Source organism: Sus scrofa, chromosome 10 (assembly GCF_000003025.6).
Source record: "Sus scrofa isolate TJ Tabasco breed Duroc chromosome 10, Sscrofa11.1, whole genome shotgun sequence".
Taxonomy (NCBI): domain Eukaryota; kingdom Metazoa; phylum Chordata; class Mammalia; order Artiodactyla; family Suidae; genus Sus; species Sus scrofa.
The window spans coordinates 17,712,043-17,739,629 of NC_010452.4; the positions used below are offsets into that span (position 1 = coordinate 17,712,043).

General features: G+C 48.1%; 1 protein-coding gene across 2 annotated transcripts in view; it reads left to right on the plus strand.

Moving 5' to 3' along the window:
- KIF26B (kinesin family member 26B) overlaps positions 1-27,587 on the plus strand; it is a 511,688-nt gene that overhangs the window by 3,678 nt on the left and 480,423 nt on the right. For both annotated transcript variants that reach the window (XM_021064466.1, XM_021064467.1), the window contains one exon: positions 244-645. In XM_021064466.1, coding sequence (XP_020920125.1) covers positions 244-645 — 402 coding nt within the window. The remainder of the gene's footprint in view (positions 1-243; positions 646-27,587) is intronic.

Sequence of the window (27,587 nt, forward strand, 5' to 3'; positions counted from 1 at the left end):
TGAAAACCCATGAGCGAGTGAGTCCCTCTCCTCCTGATCCCAGCGCCCGGGAGCACCTGGGCGGCGGGGATTCACTTAAAGGCAATTAACCAGACAGGTGGAGGCAGTTTTGGCCGCAGGGCTCGGAGCGGACCCGAAGGCGCGGAACGCGCAGATCCTGCGGCGGGCGAGAGGGCGGCCCTGGGTCGGGGCGCCGGAGCCCAGCCCCCTGCGGCCCCTGACACCCGCGTGTCTCCCCCGCAGGTGAATGAAGTCGGCTCGCCCACCAAGCCCGCGGCGCCCTTTTCCCCCGAGAGCTGGTACCGGAAAGCCTACGAGGAGTCGCGCGCCGGGAGCCGGCCCACCCCCGAGGGCGCGGGCTCGGCGCTCGGTTCGTCCGGGACCCCGTCCCCCGGCTCGGGCACCTCGTCCCCGAGCTCCTTCACCGGCTCCCCGGGCCCCGCCTCCCCGGGCATTGGCACCAGCTCTCCCGGCTCCCTGGGCGGCTCGCCGGGTTTCGGCACCGGCTCCCCGGGCTCGGGCAGCGGCGGCGGCTCCTCCCCCGGCTCGGACCGCGGCGTCTGGTGCGAGAATTGCAACGCCCGCCTGGTGGAGCTGAAGAGGCAGGCTCTGAAGCTGCTCCTCCCCGGGCCCTTCCCGGGCAAGGTGAGCGCCGGAGGGGGCAGGGCGGGAGACGGGGCAGCGGCTGAGGACCTTGGCGGCCCCGCAACGGTTGGGCGCCTCGCCGCCGCCGCCTGGAGTGGGGGACCCGAGGCGCTGCGCGCTGCTCCGCCCGGTAGGGGGCGCTGGCTCGGCTGGGGCATCCCGCCCCGGGAGCTACCCCGCGCATCTCCCCCGCCAGGCTGCCCTTGGGCGCAGAGCTTGGATGCTGCGTCGGAGGTTCCAGGCCTCGCCGTCCACCCGGGCGGCTCCAGGTTATTGGTCTTGTCGCCCTCCACCCATCAGAGTGCCCTTTCTGTGCCTCCCTGTAGGCGCCGGGCCGCCCCTTTGGACCCACGCGGTGCTGCCTTTCCCCCCTCCCCCCAGACGGAGACCCCCTTTCCCCGCGTCCTCAGATCTTTGCCGCTTGGCAGGCCGGTGACATGCTGACACCAGCTACTGGGCTTCTTTCCTTTCTGCCGCCACGTTCGGTTTTTTCCTTCCCACCTGCATCCGTGATCCTTTTCAAAAATGGGGGGCTAGTAAAGCAGGCTGCTGTTTAGCTGTTGGCTTTTCCCATTGCTTGTTTGTGGTCTTTCCTTCCCAGGACCGCCAAGACAGAAACACATATTCCGAAAGCCAGCATTGCCCCTTAACCTCTGGGTGTCTGTCTGAGGAAGGTTAAGGGGTGTCTCGCTTCTGGGAGCGGGGCCACCACCTGGCCTGTTCCAGGACTGAGCACCTTGGTTCGTCCCTAGCAACCCTGCCAGCGTTGTGTGTGTCTGGAGCCCGCAGAGGGTAATACAATGCAATTGTATTTGCACTGTTGGGCCCAAGTACTATCAAATGATAATATTTACTCTTGTACTTCAAAGAGGCTTTATCAGGGGCGAGAAGGAAATATCCAGAAAACGGCGCGCATTGCAGCGGAGAATTCTGACACTGTTCAGTGGCATTTTCCGATTTCAGTGGCATTTCTGTGCGTTTTGAAATGAGATGTTGTGATTCTGAGTTGTGGAGTTGAGGAGTAACTACATCTGCTTGCCATTTCTGTTAATCCAAACACACACACACATTGATATTTTTGTAGGCCCGGGGTTAAATTAAACAAATACCCACAGAAGTGGTAAAATTTTAAATGTGGAAAATTGCCGCCGCCAAGAGACTGGTTTTATGAATCCCGAATTTATCTCAAGAATCATTAACCTGTGGATTGTTGTCAGTGCGCCGTTTTTGCAGTTTGATAATCTTTCAGGACCTCCCCCCCCCAAGAATAAATCTCGGGGACTCTAAAAGCTTGGATCACCCTAGCATGCTCTAGCCTCCAATTTAATACTGTCTCTTCACTCACAGATTTATTCACTCTTTTGAGCATTTATCAATAGTCTTGGATTCTCTACTGCATTCAGGCAATAGTGTCGGGCACAGCAGTGAAATAACAGGTGCATGTAGTCCTCGTCCACGTGGAGCCTGTATTCTAACAGGATACAGACTTGAACCACAAAACGCACAATTTATAATTTCTTTCTGCTTTTGGTGACTGCTACAGAGGAAGAGCGTGGGGTGCTGTAAGCCTGTATAAACAGACTCAATCATCTGATAAATTTGGGGGAATCTTGGTACTTAAAGATAGAACATCCGATTTTTGGCAATCCTGATAAGTTGCAGCCTACCAAGTTATTCTAGAACATTCTTGCTGACCTGTTCTTACAATAGCTTCTTTGTGTGGTTGAATGCTCCTTGTGTGCAGAGGTAAATTAAAATATACCCTTTTCATAAAAAGGGGGGGGGGAGAAGTCTACAGAAGAAGAAACACATGTTGAAACTTAAACGAGTCCATCATGTTTTGGAAGTCATGTGACAAAATAGTGCTTTGGTTTTGTTGAAGCAGCCTGGAAAATTCATTCACCGGGCTGGAGGAGGCAGTTTGATATAATTTGCTTATTTTATTTACTCGATAAAATAAAAGTGATGCTGGGACACTGATTCCATTGTGAGAGTGATGGCTCCAGAAGATGCTTTGACTCCCGAGGAACCGCAATGCGCTGCAGCCAATGTACGATGATCCAGGCACATTCAGAGAAGAGCTGTCCGTCTTGGGGACAGTCACATAGGGTCGCTTTCAGCCCTCACATGAATCTGCCTGGAGTTTGAGATGTGATGTAGCACCGTGAAACATGGCATTTGGTGCAGGGGAGAGCACCAGATTTAGTCAGAAACACGCGTGAGGCATTCCCGTTGCGGCATCACGGGATCAGTGGTGTCTCTGGAGTGCTGCGACACAGGTTCAAGCCCTGGGCCGGCACAGTGGGTTAAAGATCCTGTGTTGTCACAGCTGCTGCGTCGTGCGTAGGTTGCTGCTGTGGTTCGATTCTTGGCCAGGGGTGGCTAAAAAAGAAAAAACTCAAAAGGCTCACTTGAATGACTTCATGGTTAGACATGACAGACAGGGCCATGACTTTCATTACAAACATTGTATCTGCCTGTGGGAACAATAAGTTTAGGATGTGTTTTTCTTTTTCAGGCATTGGTACCCTCAGATTAGGTAATGTTTCCATTATACCTTTAAAGGTTGCAACATTGTAACCAATCAAATGTCCTGTCCCTCCAGCACCAAGGATGGGGGGGCACGTAACTCCATGCAGGGCCTTGCTTCTTCCCAGAGCCACATCTGTGAGCAAACTGTGGACCTCAGTAGCCCTCAGGCACAGAAGGCGTGAAGCTGCATTTGAACAAGATATGTCATTGTGACTCCAACATGTAGTTCACCTGGAAGAGGAAGGGTCTGGAAGATAAAGACATGTTTTTGAGGGGTAATTAGCAAAAATCGTCTTTGTAATTCACTTACGATGCTTAACGGTAGCGGGGGACTCTTACATAGAGTGTCACGATCTGCGGTGCGGTACTAAGAGTCTCCCAGGTGGGCATTTAAAAGTCCAAGGCAAGGGTTCCTGTTGTGGCTCAGTGATAACAATCCCGACTAGAATCCACGAGGATGCCAGTTCGATCCCTGGCCTTGGTCAGTGGGTTAAGAATCTGGCGTTGCCATGAGCTGTGGTGTAGGTTGAAGACGTGGCTTGGATCTGGTGTTGCTGTGACTGTGGTGTAGGCTGACAGCTGCAACTCCAATTTGACCCCTAGCCTGAGAACTCCCATATGCTCTAGGTGCAGCCCTATAAAGACCCCCCCCCCAAAGAAAAGATAGACGTCTAAGGCAGAATAGCACCTTTGGAACCTCATTATTACATTTGGCTTTAGTTCATTCTCTACCATTTATTTTGTGACGCTGAGTATATTAGTATTTCTCTGTGTTTTTAACATTCCCCTTAAATTCAGTAAGGAAAAAAATAAATCAGACTGTTAGCCTGTCATAAACATTATTTTCGAGAAGGTTTGAAAAGTGCTTTTCATCTTTAGAGAGACGTGTAGGTTGATTATTATTAACTAGACAAGATTCTGCAGGATTTATGTTTTACAGAATTTAGGGGTTTTCTTACAAAGCCTTATCCACTCTCAGATTCTGATTTTGTCAGCATATTTCCGAAATACTCTACTGCCATGTGGAGTCTCACTCTGTGCCCATCGGGGGTTAGCAAGCCCTGTTGAATCCCCCCCGGTTTTGTCTCTGGGACAGTTGGGGAAAGAGGGGTGGTGAAGTCCTGGTGAGCCCATGCGGGGCTGTCAGGCTGGTCCTAGGAGTTCGACAGTGGCTCTGGTGGCCTGAGGAGTGACCACTCTGTCTTGAGTACTCTCAGTATTAGTCACGTCCCCTGGAGAGTGAGGCTTCTTGGCAGAAGGTGACATGAACTTGGGGGTTTCTAGCTTAGGTAACCAGGTGGTTGGGGGTAGCGTTAACTGTTTCCGCTCCCCCATGCCCCCCCACACACCCCAGACTGGAAATGGGAGGAGATGCAGATGGTTGGGGGGGTGCTCAGAGAGAAAGGTGAAAATGGGTTTTGTTTTCCATGCATGGAGTTTGGGGTTTCCGGAAAGAGATAGAGAGTAGATGCAGATTTGGGGAGAAAAACAGGCTCTGGAAATGCACAAGGGGCACCTGTGAGCTCCAGTGACTCCTAGTGGTCCTCTGGGTCCTTCCTTTCAAATAGCAGATTGACCCGAGTGAGTCAAGATTTTTGCCTGGTGGCTGATTGTCAGCCCCTCAAATTGACTTTTATTCCTTCTGTCGGTAAAAAAAAGGTACTGACTGCGTTTCTATCGTTTCTTTTCTAGGGCTGGTAAGTAGAAGTGGTCAGATACGACAACGACAAATGTGGCTTTGTAAAGTGCTGGGACTGGAAGTGAAATCGGGCCTTTGGCCCACGGCCGTGTTCCAGTGTGTAAATATAAAACCATTGCCTATCCATGGGCAAGAGCATCCTTCCTGTTTTATACACAGTTGAGGCACTGAGCCAGAAATAGGGGCCAGGGAACGAATCTCCCATTTTAGGGCTCTCCTAGATCATTTAGCTCTCTGGGACAGAAACTGTTCCATGGACGGTGTCAGCCCTGTGAAACAGCAGCCCCAAAGAATTCCCGGGAGTAAGGAGAAATGTTCTAGGTTGGCAAAAGGTTATCAGACATCTGCTCATTTCCATAAAAAGAAAATCTTTTTTTTTTTTTTTTTTTTTTGGTCTTTTTGCTATTTCTTTGGGCTGCTCCCGCGACATATGGAGGTTCCCAGGCTAGGGGTTGAACCGGAGCTGTAGCCACTGGCCTACGCCAGAGCCACAGCAACGTGGGATCCGAGCCACGTCTGCAACCTACTCCACAGCTCACGGCAACGCCAGATCGTCAACCCACCGAGCAAGGGCAGGGACCGAACTCGCAACCTCATGGTTCCCAGTCGGATTCGTTAACCACTGCGCCACGACAGGAACTCCAAGAAAATCTTTTCAATCCAAATCATTTCAATAAAAGAAAATCTTCTTTTGTGTTAAAAAACAAAAACCAAACAGTCCAGAACTACATTCCTAGTTGAATTTTCCCTGGTCACATACTCTGGGTCCATTTATACCCCCCAAATATCAGGAAGATTAACCAGATATACTGAGAAGAGTGGCCAGAAAGCAGAGAGATGAAAGAAAGGAATGTGTCAGAGGGGTTTAAGAACACCAAACATGGACTCTAAATAGCCAGGGCCCAAGTAAGTCTAGACTTGGGTGTATATATATAATGCATATATATACACACACACACACACACACACGTGTGTGTGTGTGTGCACACGCACATATATACAATATATATTTTTTCGTGTATTTTCCTAGTTCCAGAAATAACTCCATTTAAAAGGTCCCCTAGAAGCCAATGTAAGACTCTTTATGAATAGATGCTGAATCTCAAGTAATTGAATTTGAATTAATAATTGAGACAATTCTGAAATCGTCTAAGAATGCGTGGCTGTTTTCAGAAAGCTTCATTTGAATCTTTTCCATTCGAGGTGTATTTTAGATAAGGGATCAGCTAATACGTGATATCAGTAATGAAAAGGTCCTGTAGCATTTATCATTAAAACAGTTCTGGGGAGTTCCTGTCATGGCGCACTGGTAACAACCTGACTTGTATCCATGAGGATGTGGGTTCGATCCCTGGCCTTGCTCAGTGGGTTAAGGATCCGGCGTTGCCATGAACTGTGGTGTAGGTCACAGATGCACTTGGAACTGGCGTGGCTTTGGCTGTGGTGTAGGCTGGCAGCTGTGGCTCTGATTCAACTCCTAGGCTGAGAACCTCCATATGCTGTGGGTGCGGCCCTAAAAAGACACGTAAATAAGAGGGATGACCCTTGCTATCTTAAAAAAAAATTCTGAAATGTTCTAGGGATTATAAAAACATTCCCAATAGAGACACCGTGAGCAGTGATCTCTTCTTTAAGCCTTGGCAAGCTATGGAATACTGGCATCTTACTGTACCAGACTTTTAATTGTGAACCACCATGGTCAGTTTTTATAGTGATTTAATTCCCGTTGTAAAAATCCCCGGCCCGTAGTAACTTCTCCCACACTCACTGCAGATAGGATTATTGCATTAGAAATGTGATTTTTAAATGACTGGGGCTGCTAATTTGTCAGCCTTTGGAAGGATTAAGTCAATAAAATAGGCAACATCAGTTGCTCTTTGGCATTGGATCACAGATTGAACCATTCATCAGCGCATAGTAATGGGCGATGGCCATAACGATGAGTATAAATGGCCAGCAGTTACCGTCCTTCGTGCTAGACACTGTACTGAGATACGCACACACAGACATACGTGCACACACGTATATGTAAATATGTCTCATATATGTATACACAGATATATGTATGTGTATACATGTATGTATATTTATATACACATGCATTTCTATACATATGCATGTGTGCACATTTACACACACATGCATATATGTATACATGTATGTATATGCATGTGCATGTCTATACACACATGTATATTCATATACATATGCATGGGTATATATAACATGCATGTAAATATATAATACATATATACATATACGTGTATATTTATGTATATTATGTATACCTAAATACATAAACCTCAGGTAGCAAAATGGAGAAGAACTTGATTTCTTTACCGTGGAGTTCCAGGTGATTGACGTGGTTCAGGTCCCCAAAGGAAGCAGGAAGGAAGACGTAAGGACCAGAGAAATCCAAGCGTGCTCCTGCCTTGAGGTCATTGATGCTGTCCCACTGTTAGTGTAAGTGTTCGAGTGGGAGACCCTGGTTTGAGGGATGAGGTTGTGATTATTTTCACTGGTGTCTTCACTGTCAGGCTGGGGGGGGTGCGGGTGGGAGGGAAAGGGGGCAGGATCCTGAGCAGAGTAGTTTCACGTCTGCAACGTACTGGGAGGGGAAAAGGAACTTCCTTGTATTTATGTTCACTCGGTTGACTCTCTTGGCAGCCCTTTGTAAAAAGCCCTGCCCAGGGGCCCCCGTGGGGACCTCCTGAGGACGCCGGCTTCAGCTGGACCCTCAGCGTGGCTGCCAGACTCAGCTCCAAGCCAGCAGAGGCTGCACCAGCAGAGGCTGCAAAGTGGCTGGTGTCTGTGAGGGTTCCCAGTCTTTTTTCAGGAAAACATAACTAATTTCCTTTTGACCACGATCTTGAGTCACAGGCTGATCACAACAATCTTTCCCTCCTCCGGCCCAGAAATCTCCCGTGTGGTCTTATGTGGCGTAGAAGCATTGTCTAGAATGGGCTCCCGTTGACCTTTCGTACTCACAGGCACTAGTCAGAAGTATATTACAGTATATTTGCGTTGGTGCAGAAGGACTGGAAATACATGTCTCTTCCTAAATTGCTTTTGAAAAATATTTAGCAAAAGAGTAAATCCGTTCGTACCCATCATCCTGCTCACCATCGCCTTTGGCATGCTCTAGAACCCAGCTAAGAAAATTCGGTTTTGAATTATGGTCAGAAAGCTTGTCTGTCCATCTTTTCCAGGTTTTAAAGGAATTCACCTATTTTTAAAAAAAATATTGATAACGTTTCCTTTTTAATAGCTATACCTCTGATCCATTGGGAGGTTATTTTGGTGTGCAATGAAAGGTATAGATCAATTTTATCTTTTTTCTAGACATCTATCCAATTGTCCCCAAATGCTTTATTAAAACACCCATCTTGGAATTCCCTGGTGGTGCAGCAGGTTAAGTACCTGGTGTTGTCACTGCAGTGGCTCTGGTCACTGCTGTGGCTCAGGTTTGATCCCTGGCCTGGGAACTTCCATAGGCTGCAGGTATGGCCAAAACAATAAAAAATAAAAAAAAATAATGAAACATCCGTCTTTCCCTCTTTGATTTGGAATAACCATTATCATAGGCCAGTTTTACTGGAGTCTTTTTCTGGACCTTCTGTTATGTCCCGTTTACCTGTCTTTTCATGTACCAATTCCATACTATTTTAGTTAGTGAAACTTTGTAGCATGTTTCACTGTTTGGTAAAGTTGCCTCTCTGCCGCCCAAAGAATGCCTTTATTTTCTAGTAGTTTCCTGGTTGTTCTTCCTGTTTTCTCATATGAATTTTAGAGTCAATTTGCCTAACTCTATATATACATTTTTAAAAAAATCAGGACTATGTTAAGTTTATACACTGACATGGGGAATAGTTGGCCTTTTTAGGACTTTTCCCCAAGAGCATGGAATACCTTTTCATTTGAACACCTCTACTTTTCAGTGATTTTAAAGGTTTTTCTCTTATAGGCTTTGCATCTTTCTTGTTAATTTTTTTTTTAGATACTGTATCTTTTGTTGCTGTTATAAATGAGCCTTTCACTTCCATTATCTCTTCTAATTGATAATTGTTGACATATAAGAAGAATGTTTTATTAATTTTATATCTTATTACTTTATTCAATTCTATTAATATATTAGTTTCTGAATTGGTACTCTTAGATTTTTAAAAGGATTTGTCTTTACAAATGGAGATATCACTCTTCTCTGCTGTTTTTATTCCTCTAATAGTTTTCTCTTGTTTGTTACATTATTGATTTGTGCCTCTGAAAGGGTGTTAAATGTGATGTATTGTGGGCGTATGTGTAATTTTCCCATTGAGTGCGGTGTTGGCTTTGGGACTGAGGTCATATGTATTTTTTTTTAAAGTTAAGGAAAGTATCCATCAATTCCTACTTTATTTAGTGGGTTTTTGTTTGTTTGTTTTTGTCTGTTTAGGGCTGCAGCCGTGGCATATGGAGGTTCCCAGGATAGGGCTCAAATTGGAGCTGTAGCCTCCGGCCTACACCACAGCCACAGCAACAGCAATGCCAGATCCGAGCTGCGTCTTTGACCTACACCACAGCTCATAGCAACGCCAGATCCTTAACCCACTGAACGAGGCCAGGGATCCAACTCGAAACCTCATGGTTCCTAGTCAGATTCGTTTCCACTTCGCCACAATGGGAACTCTGTTTGTTTGTTTTGTTTTGTTTTGTTTTTAATTTTATTGGAGTATAGTTGGCTTACAAAGTTGTGTTAATTTCAGGTGTACAACAAAGTAAGTCAGTTATACATACATCCATTCCTTTTCAGACTCTTTTTCTATATAGGTTATTACACAGTATCGAGTTGATTACCTTGTGCTGTTCAGTGGGTCCTTGTTGTCCATTTGTTTTATATATAGTATTGTGTATATGTCAATCCCAACCCACTAATTTATTCTTTACCCCATGTTTCCCATTTGGTAACCACAAATTTGGTTTCAAAATCTTTGAGTCTGTTTCTGTTTTGTAAGTTTTTTTGTATCATTTTTATTAGATTTCATATACTAGTGATCTCATATGATATTTTTCTTTGGCTCACTTCACTTAGTATGATCATCTCTAACTCCATCCATGTTGTGCAAATGGCATTATTTCATTCTTTTTTATGGCTGAGTAATATTCCATTGTATATATGAACCACATCTAATTTATTCATTCCTCTTTTGATGGAATTTAGGTTGCTTCCATGTTTTGGCTATTGTAAATAGTGTTACAGTGAACATTGGGGTGTGTGTATCTTTTTGAATAAACCTACCTAAAGAGGCAAAATACCTGTACCCTGAAAGCTATAAGACACTGATGAAGGAAACTGAAGATGACACAAACAGATGGAAAGATATACCGTGTGCTTGGATGGGAAGAATCAACATTTTCAAATGACTTTACTACCCAATGCCATCTATAGATTCAGTGCAATCCCTATTAACTTCCAATGGCATTTTTCACAGAACTAGAGCAAAAAAATTTTAAATTTGTATGGAAATACAAAAGACCCCAAATAGCCAAAACAGTCTTGAGAAAGAAAAACAGAGCTGATGGAGTCAGGCTTCCCAACTTCAGACTTTACTATTCAGTGTTTTTAATTATGAATGCGTGTTACATTTTGCCAAAGGTCTTTTCAGCATTTAGGGAGATGATCGTATGGTTTTTCTCCTTAGATCTGTTAATACTGTGAATTATTGTTAATTTCCTAATAATGAACCATCCTTGCATTCCCATAATAAACTCTACTTGGTCACAGTGTATTTTTTAAATATGCCGCTAGATTCAGTTTACTAATATTTATTACTTTTGCTTTCATATTCATAGCCATCAGCATTTTTATTGTTATTTATTTTTCATTTTTAAATTTTTCTTGTCTTTTTAGGGCCGCACCCACAGCATATGAAAGTTCCCAGGTCAGGGTCGAATTGGACCTGCAGCTGCCAGTCCACACCACAGCCACGCCAGATCCGAGCTTTGTCGGTGGCCTACACCACAGCTCATGCCAATCCCTGATCCTTTAACCCACTGAGCGAGGCCGGGGATGGAACCCATGTCCTCATGGATACTAGTCGTATTTGTTAACCACTGAGCCATGAGCCATGATGGGAACTTCTCCATAGCCTTTTTTTTTGAATTTCAACAGATCACTTTATTTATTTATTTATTTCAAAGGGGGCACACTGTTTCTTTCCTTTTCTTTGTCTTTTTGCCATTTCTTGGGCTGCTCCCGCAGCATATGGAGGTTCCCAGGCTAGGGGTCGAATCGGAGCTGTAGCCGCCGGCCTACACCAGAGACACAGCAACGCAGGATCCGAGCCACATCTGCGACCTACACCACAGCTCACGGCAACGCCAGATACTTAACCCACTGAGCAAGGGCAGGGACCAAACCCGCAACCTCATGGTTCCTAGTTGGATTCGTTAACCACTGCGCAACGATGGGAACTCCTTCTTTTTTTTTTTTTTTATTACTCAAATGAATTTATCACATCTGTGGTTGTGTAATGATCATAACAATCTGATTTCACAGGATTTCCTTCCCACAGCCCAGGCACATCCTCCCACCCCCCAAACTGTCTCCTCCAGAGACCATACGTTTTTCAATGTTTGTGAGTCAGCATCTGTTCTGCAAAGAAGTTCAGTCTGTCCTTTTTTCAGATTCCACATGTCAGTGAAAGCATTGGATGTTGGTGTCTCATCGTATGGCTGACTTCACTTAGCATGATAAATTCTAGGTCCATCCATGTTGCTAAAAATGCCGGTATTTTGTTCCTTGTAATGGCTGAGTCACGTTCCATTGTGTATATGTACCACATCTTCTTGATCCACTCCTCTGTCGATGGACATTTAGGTTGTTTCCTTGTCTTGGCTATTGAAAAGAGTGCTGCAGTGAACGTTGGAGTACATGTATCTTTGTGAGTCATGGTTTTCTCTGGATAGATGTCCAGGCATGGGATTTCTGGGTCAAATGGTAGTTCTATGTTTAGTTTTCTGAGGCATCTCCATACTGTTTTCCACAGTGGTTGCACCAATTTACAATCCCACCAACAGTGTCGTAGGGTTCCTTTTTCTCCACACCCTCTCCAGCACTTACTGTTTGTAGACGTTTTGAAGATAGCCATTCTGGCGGGTGTAAAGTGGTACCTCATCGTGGTTTTGATTTGCATTTCTCTAGTGATGAGTGATGTTGAACATCTTTTCATGTGTGTTTTGGCCATCTGTATGTCTTCTTTGGAGAACTGTCTGTTTAGATCTTCTGCCCATGTTTTGATGGGGTTGTTTGATTTTTTTGGTATGGAGCTGGAGAAGGTGTTTGTAAATTTTGGAGATGAATCCCTTGTCAGTCGATTCACTCGCAAAGATTTTCTCCCATTCTGTGGGTTGTCTTTTTGTGTTGTTTAGGGTTTCCTTTGCTGTGCAGAAACTTTGAAGTTTGAGTAGGTTCCATTTGTTTATTTTTGTTTTTATTGTCATTACTCTAGGAGGTGGATCTCAGAAGATGTTGCTGTCGTTTATGTCAGAGAGTGTCTGGCCTATGTTTTCCTCTAGGAGTTTTATAGTGTCTGGTCTCATATCTAGGTCTTGGAGTTTACTTTTGTGTGTGGTGTTAGGGAGTGTTCTCATTTCATTCTTTTCTATGTGGCTGTCCAGTTTTCCCAGCACCACTTATTGAACAAGCTGTCCTTTCTTCATTGTATATCCTTGCCTCCTTTGTCATAGATGAGTTGGCTGTAGGTGCGTGGGTTTAATTCTGGGCTTTCTATCCTGTTCCACTGATCTCTATTTCTGTCTTTGCACCATATGGTTTTGATGATTGTTGCTTTGTAGTGTAGTCTGAAGTCCAGGAGCCTGATTCCTCCAGCTCCATTTTTCTTTTTCGGGATGTTTTTGTCTATCCTGGGTCTGTTGTGCTTCCAAACAAGCTTTAAAGTATTTTGTTTGAATTCTGTGAAAAATGTCCTTGGTAATTTGATATGGATTGCATTGAATCTGTAGATTGCCTTGGGTAGTATAGCCATTTTGATAATATTAACTCTTCCAATCCACGAGCATGGTATATCTTTCTCCATAGCCTTTTTAAATTGAAGTATTGTTGATTTATAATGTGTTCGTTTCAGTTGTAGCCATAAGCATTTTTTTTTTTTTGTCTTTTTCTAGGGACGCACCCTCGGCATATGGAGGTTCCCAGGCTAGGGGTCTAATCTGAGATGTAGCCACCAACCTACACCACAACCACAGCAACACAGGATCCAAGCTGCGCCTGCAACCTACACCACAGCTCATGGCAACGCAGGATCCCTAATCTACTGAGCAAGGCCAGGGATCAAACACACAACCTCATGGTTCCTAGTCGGATTCGTTAACCACTGTGCCATGATGGAAACTCTGCCGTAAGCATTTTTGATTCCCACTCATGTACCAGTCACAGTTCTCTGCCACGTTATAACCAAGATGAGAAAAAGACTACAAATTCCTGCCCTGGAGCAACTCCCAGTCTAGCATTAGAGACAGACAAGGAACCAAATAATTAAAGGTGCAGTGTATTCCATGTCAGGCCATGGGCGGCAGAGGCTGCTAGGGAGCACGGAGAGGTGGGGCTCGAGCTGGCTTTGGAAGGGGGAGTAGCTTAGCCAGTGAACATGGTGAAGCATCAGCATTCGAGGCAGAGGGAGTGGTCAACCCAAGGCACAAGGAGGTTATGCGGGCTCAGTATCCCTGGTGTAACACAGTGTGTGCGCGGGTGAGGGACAGGCTGGGGAGTCGGCAGGGAGAGGCTGAAGAGCCTTGCAGGGTAATGAGTCTGAGTATAATCCTATCGGCTGTGGGCAGCCATAGAAGGGCTTTCAGGTAGGGAGTTGAAATGATCACATACTCATTTAAGAAGGAAGATGGATTGGAAGGGTGATGTCGCGGTGGCCTGGTGAAAGGTGGTGCAGACCCAACTAAGGCAGTAGCAGTGGGAATGAAGCGGGAGCCTGCACCTGACAGATCTTGTACATGGAAAACCCGTGACAGATGGCAGCTGAGCAGCGGGGCAGGAGGGAGAGGAAGAAGATGAGGCATTCTTTCAGATCTCTGGCTGGGGCAGGTATGTGGGTGGTGCTGCCATTCACTGAGATGGAGCATACAGGCTGCTTGTTTGTTTTTGTAGATCTGATTTTCAGGGATGGCTGTGATAACTAAAATTGGTTTGGGGAGTTCCTGTCATGGCTGAGCGGTAACGAGCCTGGCTTGTATCCGTGAGGACATAGGCCTCGCTCAGTGGGTTAAGAATCTGGCATTGCTACAAGCTGTGCTGCAGGTCGCAGGTGCGGCTCAGATCCCATATTGCTTGTGGCTGTGGTGTAGGCTGGCCGCTACACTCTGATTGGACCCCTAGCCTGGGAACTTCCACATGCTAAGGTGTGGCCCTAAAGAGATCAAAAAAAAAAAATTGGTTTGGGCTTTGTGGAGCTTGAGGTGGAAGGTGCCAGTGGGGTCCAGGTGAGGCTCTAGATTGGTTTCAGAGCTAGAGCCATGGATCTGGGAAGTGTCAGCATGAAGAAGGTGGTGGAATCCACAGATGGGGTGAGCACTTCACGGAGGATGTGCAGAGAGGGACAGATCGTGAAGCGTGGAGCTGTGGGACCCACTGCCATCAAATGGACAGACAGCCTGAGGAGCCAGGAAGACAAATCCAGGAGAGGCCAGCCGAGGAGGAGGAGGAGGAGGGGTATCATGGGAACTCCGGGAGGGGTGAGCTTCAGAAGGCAGAGGTGATGAAAAGGTCAGAGACCTGGAAAGATCAAGGGTGTAGGACTGAGGTTTCCACTGGAGAAACAGGAGGTCGTTGGGGATCTTTGTTAGATGTTTCTGGCAGCCTGGAGAAAGGCAGGCAATGAAAGTGCATCCAGAGTGCTGGAGATACGAGGACATCTGAGGCAGATCAGAGCTGTTGAGGACACCAAGAGGTTAAGAGAGACTCTTGGGCTCTTTCTGAGGCTCTTAGGACCTTAAAAATGAAGATCCGGGTCAGTAAACCTGGGTGCAAAACCAGACTGCGTCACTAGTGTGTGACCTTGGGTGTGACCTTGGGCAAGTCCCGTAGCCTTTCTGAACCTGGTCCTTCTCACCTAGAGGATGGGGGCAATGCTGGAGCCCCGCCACGGTTGTTGGGAGGAGCTGGGCAACTGTGAGATGATTCCCCCGGCCCCTCCCCGGCAACCATCACTTTCACTTTATCCCAATGACTTTCCACAGGAAGTGGCTTCTTCCTTCCTTTCCTCTCTCTCCATTTCCTTCCTCCTTTTTCTCTTCCTCTCCTTCCTTTTTCTGTCTTCCTTTGGCTCTATCACTTTCTTTTTCCTTTTGCCAGTGATCAGACACCAAAGTGGAAAAGCAGTGGTCAGGGAACCTGGAACCGTTCGGCTCATCTCCTTTCCCGTTTCTTCACCTCCGAGGGGACAAAGCCTCTCCCTTATTCTCTCTCGTGTGGGGAGGCTGCTCGGATCATTTAGGAGAGTTCCGTGGATGAGAAGAGCGTCTCCTTTTACTTGAGATGCCGCAAAGATGGATGGAGATTCCCTGGCACAGACGGAAATCGCCCCTTTAAGCCCGGCTCCTCTCAGATGCCCCCTCCAGGGATCCCTGCCTACTCCGCTTGGCATTTCCGCGAGGGAGGGAGAGGGGACAAGCCTGCGATGGGCAGCTCCGCGCAGCCCAGGAATTTGGGCTTATCTGCCTCCCGATCCAGCTTTATCTTTCGCAGACAGTTTTCTTTGGGGTTACACTTTGTTGATCCTATCACGTCGATGCCGTCCAGACTCTGCGGAGAAGTCTGGAACTAAAGATCCCCTCCCCCACCCAGCAGTATTTCCTGCACATATGTCACCTCTCAGAGCTGGGGGGCCGACCAGAGTGGAGAGCGTTCTTGGAAACTCTTATAATAGAAAAGAGCCCATATTCCTAGGCTGCTCTGTAGGTGAACATTTCAGAAGGCTCTGGGGGTAGAGTTAGTTCTTATTGATAAGCAGAACTCTATCTAAATATATCTTAAGTGTTAGAGACTAGGTTACAGCCGAAGGACTAGTTCTTTTCTTAACTCATCTTTTCTATTTAGTGCAGTTTAAGCTCAGTGTTTTTGCTGACCACAAGTCCTTGTTAAACGTTTTAGCTTTCCACACAGCATGGCTTTAAAATCTCTGATGCTTCTTATACACAAAGTGGCTCTGTTTTTCAAGCGTGCACCGCAAATACTACATTTCAGTCCCCTTTGCCACCGCAGGGGTGACAAAGGTAAACGCTGAGTAATTCTTTAATCCGAGTGATGTCTGGGATTTGTAATTGCTAACTCAGGATTTTTTTTCCCTAAGATAACAGAGGAATTTATAGAGCTTGAGATTTTTCTGTGAAGTAATTCCATCTTTTAATTAGCAGTGATGAGCAGCTCCACTTTCCCATGAAACACGGTCGTCTTATTTATAGTGGTTGCTTTCTTTAGAGGTGTAATCACTGCTTCCCTACTCCCCACTCCATCTAACTGGTGGTTTCATGCAGCAACAGGAGATTTAGTTATTAACTGATTAGAAACCACCACCACGGACAACCAGAAGCTATTGCGCTAACTAGAGCTGTAAAGAAAATATAGTCAAATTCAGGCAAACCATTAGTAACCACCATTGTTTTCTATCTCTCTTTTTCTTTGTACAGCCACAGCCGTGGCACATGGTGGTTCCCAGGCTAGGGGTCGAATTGGAGCTGCAGCTGCCCGTCTACACCACAGTCACAGCAACGCAGGATCCAAGCTGTGTCTTCGACCTACACCACAGCTCATGGCAATGCCGGATCCCTAACCTGCTGAACGAGGCCAGGGATCGAACCTGCAACCTCATAGTTCCTAGTTGGATTCGTTTCTGCTGCGCCACGATGGGAACTCCCAGTTGTGTGTCTCTTTGTAGAAAGATGTCTTGATGCTGAGCATTGCTGATTAGGAGGTGGCATTGAAGGTCTTCCCTGTGGACCCACAGCTGTGAGCTGAAGCATCACTTCTGTCCGCCAAGCCAGGTGGGGGGCTGAGGGCTGGGGGAAAGGATGGAATGAGAGGAATAAGATAGATGGGAGGAGAAGGAGAAAGGACAAAAGATGGGTGAAAGAAACACAAAATAAAAGCTGGGGGGCTGTTAGACATTGGAGGCTGTCTGCAGTCCCCAATGCTGAAGTGCCGTCCCGCCTCTGGCACGAATGAGCTGTGGCCTTGGCTGCGTCACCTAGTCAGCTTGGGCTGATTCCATGGAGTGGGTGGTCTCTAAACTTCCAAACCTGTGAGTCTCTGGAGCTGGAGAGAAGCCCTCAGACTTTATGGAGTCCAGTCCGTGTCCCCCAGTTCCATAGGCATGTGCTTGTCAAAGTCCTAGATGGATTTCTGGCTGGACCCTGGAGCCCAAAGCTGTTCAGTGGGTTGCCACACCCGTGAGCCTCCCACTCAGCCAGCCAAGGCGAGTCCCCCCTTGTGTGCCATCCCGGTGAAGGTATGCGCTGGCACTGCCATGGTTGATGTTTCTGCCTTTGGAATTTGGATCATGAAATGACCAACAAGATTCTTCCTTTTTCTTAATGAAGCTGTTTACTGTCTTCTCTGTGTGTAGGCAGAAATGAACTTGGGCAAACCAAAGGATGGTTGGCTTTATAAGCTCAATTTGGTAGGGGATGTTGGAGAAAAAGTATTGCCATAGAAAGAAAGACTGCTTATAGTTCATCCTCCCCTTAAAAAAAAACCCTGCTGTATTGACTAGGATTTAGAAATAACTCGGGGGCATTCTCCCTGGGTGGTAGTATAGAAACATCACAACTCCAAACATTTTGGTCATCATTCTTAAAACAATTCCGTGCCTCAATTTTTAGAATACCTTTGCCTCCTTGATTTCTCCTTCAATTATTTAGGCAAGGCCATGGTGAGGCAGACCAGTAACCTAGGTCTGCACAGCCACCTGCCCACCACGGGGCTGTAGTAGTCCTGTCATTTGGACGCTGTGGTCTGCAAAGGAGCTGGTAGGTGGCTGATGCTGAGTCACTGAAGCCCATTCAGTCATTATCAGTTTTATTTTTCATCTTTAGCACTAGCTTAGGTGGCCTCTTGAAACTGCTTTCTGTGAAAAGCTTCCCCAGCTCTTTTTTTCACCTACCATCACGTATATTTGTGTTGTCATCTGAACACCGCTCAGGGCGCACAGACATTAAAAGTGGGACTTCATTTGGCCTTGCAGAGCACATGAGGCCTTCTGGGCAGGTGTGGTGGGAGCGGGCGTGGAGCAGAAGAGCGGCAGGAAAGCCACTCGTTACCCCGCCCTTCTCCTTCCGTGCATGCGCACTAAGGGAGCCGTAACGCAGCATCCTGCAGCCCCGCGCATCCGCTCCGTGTCTTCCTCGATGATGCTCTCAGAGGCCATATCCTTTTTTTCCTCCTCTTGTTCGTTCCCCCCAGTGTGCTCATGTACTTACTTGTGAAACTTTCTAACGAGAAGTCTTTCTAACGGGGCTGTGTGTGTGTGTGTGTGTGTGTACACGCGCGCCCGTGTGCACACTTGGCAGGAGCCCTGCAGGAAGCTTATGAGTTGATGGCATGGTAGACATCCTGTCTCACGTCTCAGACACTGTTTGGCGAAGCTTTTATTGGAGGTCAAGGCAGCTAATAAAGTGGGGTGTGCATTCAGCACAGAAGGATGGCTAAGCTGTCTGGCGGGCTGGGAGCTGGGAGTCTGCTAATGATGGCTTTATGAGCCCTTTTTGCAGCCAGGGTGGTAAGTGTAAATACAAAGGCATGGTTTTCATGCGCCTAATCAGCTCTCTGCTTCCTGTGTGAAGCAGCCACTGGGAAGGAAGTTGCTGGTTGCAGGTGCCTTTGTGGGAGAGGCTTGTGCTGATTTACTTTTTTGTATGGAGAACTCGTCCTTATTAGCGAGTCTCATAAGACCCCTTTATGGTGGTCAGGAAGGTGACTGCAGCACCAGGGAAAGGTTTAGGAGGCTTGCCCAGAAAACCTGGGGCTCCTGATGCTCTGTCAGGCTCTAGTAGGGTTTATGTCTGCCACGTGCATCTCCTTGACTCTAAACCCTGGGAGCACAGTCATCACATCTTAGTAATTTTACCCAGTAGATACTAATTATTTTTGTGAATACACAAACTCGCCAAATAGTTCTGGCCTTTTGGAAAAATGATCTCCTTTCCACTGCTGGGTAATGAGAACATTACGGGGATGAGGGAAGGGACAGGAGGGGATGCTGGAGGTGTGTGGGGACATAAGGAGGTGCTGGGGTTACTACCGGGAGGTGGCAGGGTTGCCGACCCATTGCCAGGGCCTCCAGCGAAAGCTGTAGGGATCAGAGTGCGAGCAGCTCCTTTACCGGAGTGGATCTAAGATTTGTGGGTTGGCCAGTTTAGAGGGACTTGAACTTCTTGTTAGTTGATAGTCCTTGTTTTTGCTCAGTTGAATGCGGCTGCATCCGCTTCTCGTCTGGCGGAGGAAGAGAAGGTGGGGATGCCCACTGGGTGCCTGGATGGGGTCCCGGGTTTCAGGGACGAGGCATCGGCTCCGTCGGAACTCAGCTGAGGGGCAGCTTGGGGCTACTTCCCGACACTGGCCCCGCAGACTGAGGCTCTCTCTCCACCCGATAATTGATCCTGCTCAGCTGATGCTGCTTGGCCTCTGCTGCCTGGCGGGCAAGGTGGTGACACATGAGCATATCGAGGACGGAGGAGGGTCTGGAAGGAGAAATCCTCTCCTTGTAAAGGCTTGGAACTGCCTCCATTAGGAGTGAGAGAAGTGCAGGAAGCTGGTTTCAAGTCATTCAGTGTAGAGTAACAAGGAAAGCAGGAGGCTTTTCTTTTTTTTCTTTTTCATGTTGGCTTTTCAGAGCAGCACATGGAAGTTCCCAGGCTAGGGGTCAAATCAGAGCTGCAGCTGCCAGCCTGTGTCACAGCCACCGCAACGCCAGATCTGAGCCGTGTCTACAACCTACACCACGGCTCACAGTGACGCTGGATCCTTAACCCACTGAGAGAGGCCAGGGATTGAACCTGTATCCTCCATGGACACTACGTTGGGTCCTTAATCCACTGAGCCACAACGGGAGCTCCTGTATTCTAGTTTTAACAAATGATGGAGTTCCCGTCTTGGCACAGCAGAAACAAATCTGACTAGGAACCATGAAGTTGTGGGTTCGATCCCTGGCCTTACTCAGTGGGTTAAAGACCCGGCATTGCCATGAGCTGTGGTGTAGGTCCCAGGTGAGACTCGGATCCCGTGTTGCTGTGGCTGTGGCTGGTAGCTATGCTCCGATTAGCCCCTTAGCCTGGGAACCTCCGTATGCCACGGGTGCAGCCCTAAAAAGCAAAAAACAACAACAAAAACAAAAAACACCAAATGATGACACCGGGTACTACATCAAGACAGCAGTATAACACCCACATTCTTGACAACAATATTCATAACAGCAATCCAAGTGTCCATCAACAGATGAATGGATTCACAGAAATGTGTGTACACACTATGAAATATTATTCAGCCTTCCAAAGGAAGGAAACTCTGACATGCTACAGCAGGGAGGAACCTTGAGGACATTCTGCTAAGAGAAATAAGCTAATTACAAAAAGACATATCAGGGAGTTCCCGTTGTGGCTCAACGGTAATGACCCTGACCAGGATCCATGAGGACACGGGGTTCGATCCCTGACCTTGTTCAGTGGGTTAAGGATCTAGCCTTGCCATGAGCTGTGGTGTAGGTCGCAGGCATGGCTCAGATCCTGGGTTGCTGTGGCTGTGGCGTAGGCCAGCAGCTGCAGTTCTGGTTCGACCCCTAGCCTGGGAACCTCCATATGTTTCAGGTGCAGCCTAAAAAGCAAAAAAAAAAAAAAAAAAAACAAAAGGACAAATTCCATTTACGTGAGATACCTAGAGTTGCCAAGGTCATGGAGTCAATAGTGTTTGCCATGGCAGGGAAGGAAGAATGGAGAGTGTTACTTAATGAGTAAAGAGTTTCAGTTTGGGAAGATGAAAAAGTCCTGGAGCTGGATGGTGGTGACAATTCCATCACCGTAAGAATGTGCTTAATGCCACTGAACTGGATACTTAAAAAATGCTTAAAATGATAAGTTTTACATATTGCGAATTTCACCCCCCCCTCCCCCAGCAACACACACGGCAGTATAAACTGTGTCACAAAATCGTGTTGTGAGGACAAGGTGTCTGCTGATCAGGGAGGAGGTCCAGCAAGGACTCCTTCGGGGCAAACATGGTAACATTTTTTTTTGGTCTTTTGTCTTTTAGAGCCGCACCCGAGCATATGGAGGTTCCAGGCTAGGGGTCGAATCAGAGCTGCAGCTGCAGCCTACACCACAGCCACAGCAACGCCAGACATGAGCCGCGTCTGTGACCTACACCACAGCTCACTGCAATGATGGATCCTTAACCCACTGAGCGAGGCCAGGGATCGAACCCTTGTCCTCATGGGTACTAGTCAGATTCGTTTCCACCATGCCACGACAGGAACTCCCAGTAACATTTGTTGATCTAACCATCTGGTGCTCCTAAGCGCATTAAGTGCAATATCACATTGATGCCTCACAACCACCCTGGGACTGGGGTACGGTTACTGTCTGCACTTTATAGATGGGAAAACTCTGTGAGGTTAGGTGTCTCAGCATCCTCACTCCTGCTGCCTCCCTGCCAGCCCATGATGGTTCTTTGCGGGAAAGGAGAGGGGAGATAGTGCAGGGCTGGGCCAGGTGAGTGGCCTGTGGAGGGATGCAGGACACCTTTCCCCCCCCCATCTTCCTCTCTTACTTCCCTCTCGCCTTGGAAGAGAGGACTGGCCAAGGCCAGCCGGGTGCCCGTCAGTGACTCCTGCTGCGTTTGCTGTCCATGGCATGGGTCATGGGCGGGACCCCCAGTTCTCTCTTCTGCAGGCAGTGGTGCAAAGCAACTGTTTTGTTTATGCCTAGAGTCATTTGAAAAGTCTTCCTCGGGCAGTTATCATCACGGGGCAAACACATGAAGCTGGCCAATAAATCTTTGTGAGGCAGCGCGTTGAATGGTACCCTGCATAATAGTTATGAATACGTTGCTATAACTGCCTTGCACATTTTGCAGTGAACGCCCCCGGAATGACTTATTAGCTGCTTGGGTACTTGGCAGCAATATGTTCAATGGCAGCGTCACTTTTCTAAATTTGCCAACACATTTTGCGTGTATGGCCTTTTTGGAGTTAGACCAAACGGACCCTTTGAAAGATCAGATAAATTAAGACAGTCTTGTATTTATATAGCTGCTTTCTTTAGGGTAGTGTCCTGGACCCTTGCCACTTTCTGCCTTCTTTCCCACAGCCTTCCGTTCAGGAAGGTCATGGCTGGGTGGTGGAGGGCGCTGTGTCTCAAATTCATTTCATCGTCGAAAGAAAGGCCAGGGACCTTTTCTCCCCCAGCCATGCAACAACTACCTGTATAGCATCTGCTCTGTGCCAGGCACTGTTCTGGGCCCTGGATGTTTGATCAGTGTCACCAGGGAGCTCAAGTTAGAGCCCAAGACTCCTGCCAGCCCTTTTCTGGAGCAGTGCTGCTCTGAACTTTGGGGTTTCAGGGGTTATTGAAATCTCTGCTCTTTGACAGATGTCTGGCACTTTGCAGGTAGAGGAAAGGGAATTTTTTCGGGATGAGGTGCCACAGTCCTCAGACCGTGAAGCTGCTAAGCCCTTCTTGCAAAGGACCCGTTCACACCATTCTCGTGGACTCTGGCTGATGGGGAGTTTGTCTGGGGGGGCCTCTTGCTCATTCTTTGTTGCCCTTCCTGGTGGAGACTTCCTACCAGGATGAAGAGCTGGAACAGTGGCTTTTGTCTTAAGCAAGGCCATAGGTGGTACAGTAACGGCTCTCAGATGCTGCTGATGTGGCCCAGATTCAGTACTGTGACCCAGAGGTGAGAGGTGACATATTCCATTACGACTCGGAGCCTAACAGCCTCCAAACTCCAGTGCATTTCAGCAGAGAAAGGGAGCAGGGGAGGGTGACATACACACTAGATAGTGGCTAGAAACAGGCATGGGGAAATCCAGGAACGGGGTTTTAGTTTCTGGAATGTTTTTGTAAAAGGCATTGTTAACCTCTGTTAATGTTAACACAAAAATGCCAGTGATGTAAATGGATATTCCTGGAATAGAGGCTGCATGTGGCTCCCACCTGTGTGCACCTTACATGGGAGCGTGTAGAGTGGATATAAAGGCAAATTGCAGTGGGCAATTTTAAGATCCTTTTTTTCTTTCCCTGCTACAGCTTTCAGAAAGGTGAAATCTTAGTTACCCTTGTTCAGCTCCACCAAAAAATGAGTGCAGGTCCGAAGTTAAGAATCTGAGAAGGCTGGAGTTCCCTTCGTGGCTCAGCGGTTAACAAACCTGACTAGTATCCGAGAGGATGCGGGTTCAGTCCCTGGCCTTGCTCAGTGGGTTAAGGATCAGGCGTTGCTGTGAGCTGTGGTGTAGGCTGCAGATGAGACTCGGATCCCACGTTGCTGTGGCTGTGGTGTAGGCAGGCAGCTGCAGCTCCCACTGGACCCCCTAGCCTGGGAACCTCCATATGCTGTGGGCGTGGCCCTCAAAAGCAAAAATAAAATAAAATAAAAAATTAAAAAGAGAAACTAACAAAGAGGCCGTGATGCAAGTTTGAAGAGCTCTTATTGTATTCATGTTTCCTCAGAAGCCTCTTTCCTTTGTTCCTTTCTGATTGTTTTCTCATTCTGTCTAGAGGTAAACAGAGGAGCCCTAAGCATGGAACCAGTACTTTATTTAAAGTGGAGCAATTTTATCCTGAGAAATTGTATCTCCGAGTTTGTTCCCTCGGAGACACTTGGCATTGTTTTTCAAAAAGGATTTATTTGGGAAGAAATGCTTTCAGATCTGTGAAGGTCATACCCTATGGAAGGGGACCCGAGAGTTTAGGAAAGATGCATCCTTTGAGTCTCTGGTGGGATTTTGGCCCCTTCTCTCTCTGCATCCCAGCCGGTATCTGGGATCCTTCTCCCCGCTTCCCTGTATTTGCTGTACGTACGTCTGTCTCTGGGGGCCAGAAAACCCTGGGCCTGGTGCAGTCTGCGCCCACCCCTGTAATTCCCTTCATGAAGCTGCACACTCTTCTCCTTTTTTGTTTATTGAAATTAATTTACAATATTGTGTCGGTTTCTGGTGTCTGGCAAAGTGACACAGATATATATTTATATGTCTGTGTATATATATACACACATGAATATATATCTATATACATATCTGTTTATAAATATATTTTTATACATATATAAGCAGATTATATATAATCTTTTATATATCATAGGCTTTTTTGGGGTTCTTTTCCATAAGATATTGAATAGAATTCCCTGCTTGTTGTTAAGCTATTTTACATAGAATACTGTGTATCCTAGGTTGCACACTCTTTTTTCCCCCCGTTTTAGGGCTAGGGCTAGGGGTTGAATCAGAGCCACAGCAACACAGGATCCGAGCTGCGTCTGCGACCTGCACCACTGCTCACGGCAGCGCCAGATCCTGAACCCACTGAGCGAGGCCAGGGATCGAACCTGCATCCTCATGGTGCCTAGTCGGATTCTTAGCCCCCTGAGCCACGACGGGAACTCCTTAAGTTGCACACTCTCGAAGTGAGGCTGACAGTAAAGGCACAGACGGTGGGCAGGTCTGACAGGTGTTGTATGGTAAGTCGTACGTTCACTGCTGCCTCAGAGACGCCAGGCAGGCGGGGAGGGGAGGTCGGTTCCTTCGCGCTCCACCCCCAGGACCCAGGACCTGGTGTGTCAGCGCCTCCTTTACCTGTGCCTTCGGCTGCAGGGGAAGCAACAGGGCTGAGAGGATGGGCCAGCAGGTCCTCTGGGTGCTCTGGACTGCAGGCGCGTGTCTGTGACTTGGGTGGGTTCTTTTTCCTCCCGCATAGAGGCTGGCGTGGCGCGTGTGACCCGCGGGTCCTTGGGGGAGGAGCGGGTGGCTGGCGGAGGGCCCCGCGTGGCTTCCGTGGGCCCCGTGCTGTGGCTTTTGCCCGGACGCCCTGCGAGGGGGCCTCTCGCCCTCACTTGGAAAGCAAGCTGTCCCTGGCGTGGTCGGCCCCCAGGTCCCCCGAAGAGGGGGCTCCCCTTGGAAGAGAGGGTGAGCAGGCGCAGCGTCTAGCTTATGAAGGACCCGAGCTCTGCGGGGCCTCCCGGCATCCTCCGCGGCCGGCCTGCCGTGTGGGTGCCCCCTCCGTGGAGCCCCCGTTTAGCTCCCTCTCTGTGAAGTGAGGGGTTGGATTCACGCCTTTTGGTTTTGATTTGCTTGCCTTGCTGCGTGCGTGCGTGCATGTGTGTGTGTGGAGCGTGTGTGTGTGTGGTATGTGTGCTGTGTATGTGTGTGGTGTGTGTGTGGTGTGTGTGTGTGTGTGTGTGGTGTATGTGTGTGTGTATATGTGTGTGTGGTGTGTGTATATGTGTGGCATGTGTGTGTGGTGTGTGTGTGTGGTGTGTGTATGTGTGGTATATGTGTGTGTGTGTATGTGTGGTATATGTGTGTATGTGTGTGTATATGTGTGGTGTGTGTGTGGTGTGTGTATATGTGTGGTGTGTGTGTGGTGTGTGTATATGTGTAGTGTGTGTGTGGTGTGTGTATATGTGTAGTGTGTGTGTGGTGTGTGTATGTGTGTGTGGTGTGTGTATGTGTGTGTGTGGTGTGTGTTTGGTGTGTATGTGTGTGGTATATGTGTATGTGGTGTGTGTGTGGTTTACGTGGTGTGTGTGTGGTGTGTGTGCATGTGTGTGTGTGGTGTGTGCTCGCCCCCCTGCCCCCGGGTGATGGACAAGGCGGCGGCAGGGTGGGTGTGTTTCGGGTCAGCACGGCGCGCCTTCACCTTCACCGGGTGCAGAGAAGTGCTTTCCAGAACCCCTGGCGCCTGCGCTCTGAGCGGGGACAGGCCTTGCCGCGGGGAGGGCGGGGGGGGTAGCTGTTGTTCGGCGAGGGGGGAGGGGGTTCCCTGTGGAGCCGGGGTGGGGGCGGGTGGGCCGGGGGTGGGGCGGCCCCTCAGTGAGGAGCATCTCGGGAGAGACCAAGGGGCCCGGCGCTTGCTGGAGTGTCTGGGCGAGACTGCTTGGTCCGTTAGGAGGTCACATCACACCACCTCTGCTCGGGTCCAGGAGAGATGCCTGTGCACCAGGACAGTTTCTTATTCAAATGATTCCAAGAACAGTGCAGAGATATTTAGAGCACCTACTGTGTGCTGGGCATTTTGTGAGCAGCTGGGAACTTTCAGGTACCGATATTGAGTCGGGCCCTGGAGTTGTCATCGTGGATGTGGGGCTGCCTTTTAAAAGAAGAGGAGCCCTGTCCTTCCAGCGCGGTTTCTCTCCAAGGGCTTGTTTATTTTTAATTTTTTTTGTCTTTCTAGAGTCACACCCGCGGCAGGCATGTGGAGGCTCCCAGTCTAGGGGTCAAATCAGAGCTACAGCTGCCGGCCTACACCACAACACAGCAACGCCAGATCTGAGCCACGTCTGCAACCTACACCACAGCTCATGGCAACGCTGGATCCTTAACCCACTGAGCCAGGCCAGGGATCAAACCTGCATCCTCATGGATACTAGTGGGATTCGTTTCCGCTGAGCCACAATGGGAACTCCCTGTTGTGCGATTTTAAAGGAGTATCTGTCCTTGGAACCGTTTTATTTTCCTGTGAAATGGACTGGGAAGTCAGATGCTCCCGGATTCTAACTGTGGGAAGGACTCCGTCTCTCTCCCGGGTCTGAATGTTCAGGTGCTGCAGGGTGTGGGGGAGTGGCGGGAGAAGGGCTTTGTAGTCACTTTTTAAAAAGTGCAGTCCCAGGTCTGTGTTCCTTTTTCCGCCCCAGGGAGCTGTGCAGTTCAGGGGCTCGGGGTCGCCATGGCGATGGTAGGACAAACACACAGAGGGACCGAACCACAGACATAGGCACACACTCGCTCTTGACCGGAGCTGGGTTTGGGGTCCTCTGGAGTCAAGGAGCAGATTCTTTTCTCTATTGTGGGGAAGACGGGGTGGGGGTGGCGGCTGCCCTCCCCTCCCCTCCCCCATCGCAGCCCATCAGAGGGGCAGAGGCAACAATTAACTGTGCCAGAGAGGAAGCTGCCAGCGCTCTGAGCCATCTTTCCCACCTTAAAGTTTCTTCTCTTTATCTCTTTCACACACAAATTCAAATGCCCCCCCCCTTTCCCTTTAAGTCACTTTGGTGCTGTTTAACCTCTTTACCCTGCTTTTCCCCCTCTGTCTTGTCCCTTTTTATAGTCATTTCCTCCTAAAGGACCACCTGGATGAGGTGGCCCCTGCCTTTGTCCAAGTGGCAATTAGCGCTCACCCGGGGAGGAGGCGGGCTCAGGGCTCAGTGGCCTTGGTTCGAGGATGGATGGGGCCTGGCTGCTTTCATCTGAAAGCAGGTTATCGATTCGCACAGATGCCAATTGACTGCCCAGGCTCTGGGCAACCCCTCTTGATCTCATTATGGTGTAAATGTTCAAGATTGTATCCCATTAGCTCAAGAGCATTCAGGACAGAAAAAAAATGTAGCAGTAAAGTTTACACATGAAAAAAAAAAAAAAAAAACAGAAAACAACAACAAAAAAAACACACAAGGAGTTCCCATGGTGGCTCAGCGGAAACGAACTCATCTAGTGTCTGTGAGGATTCG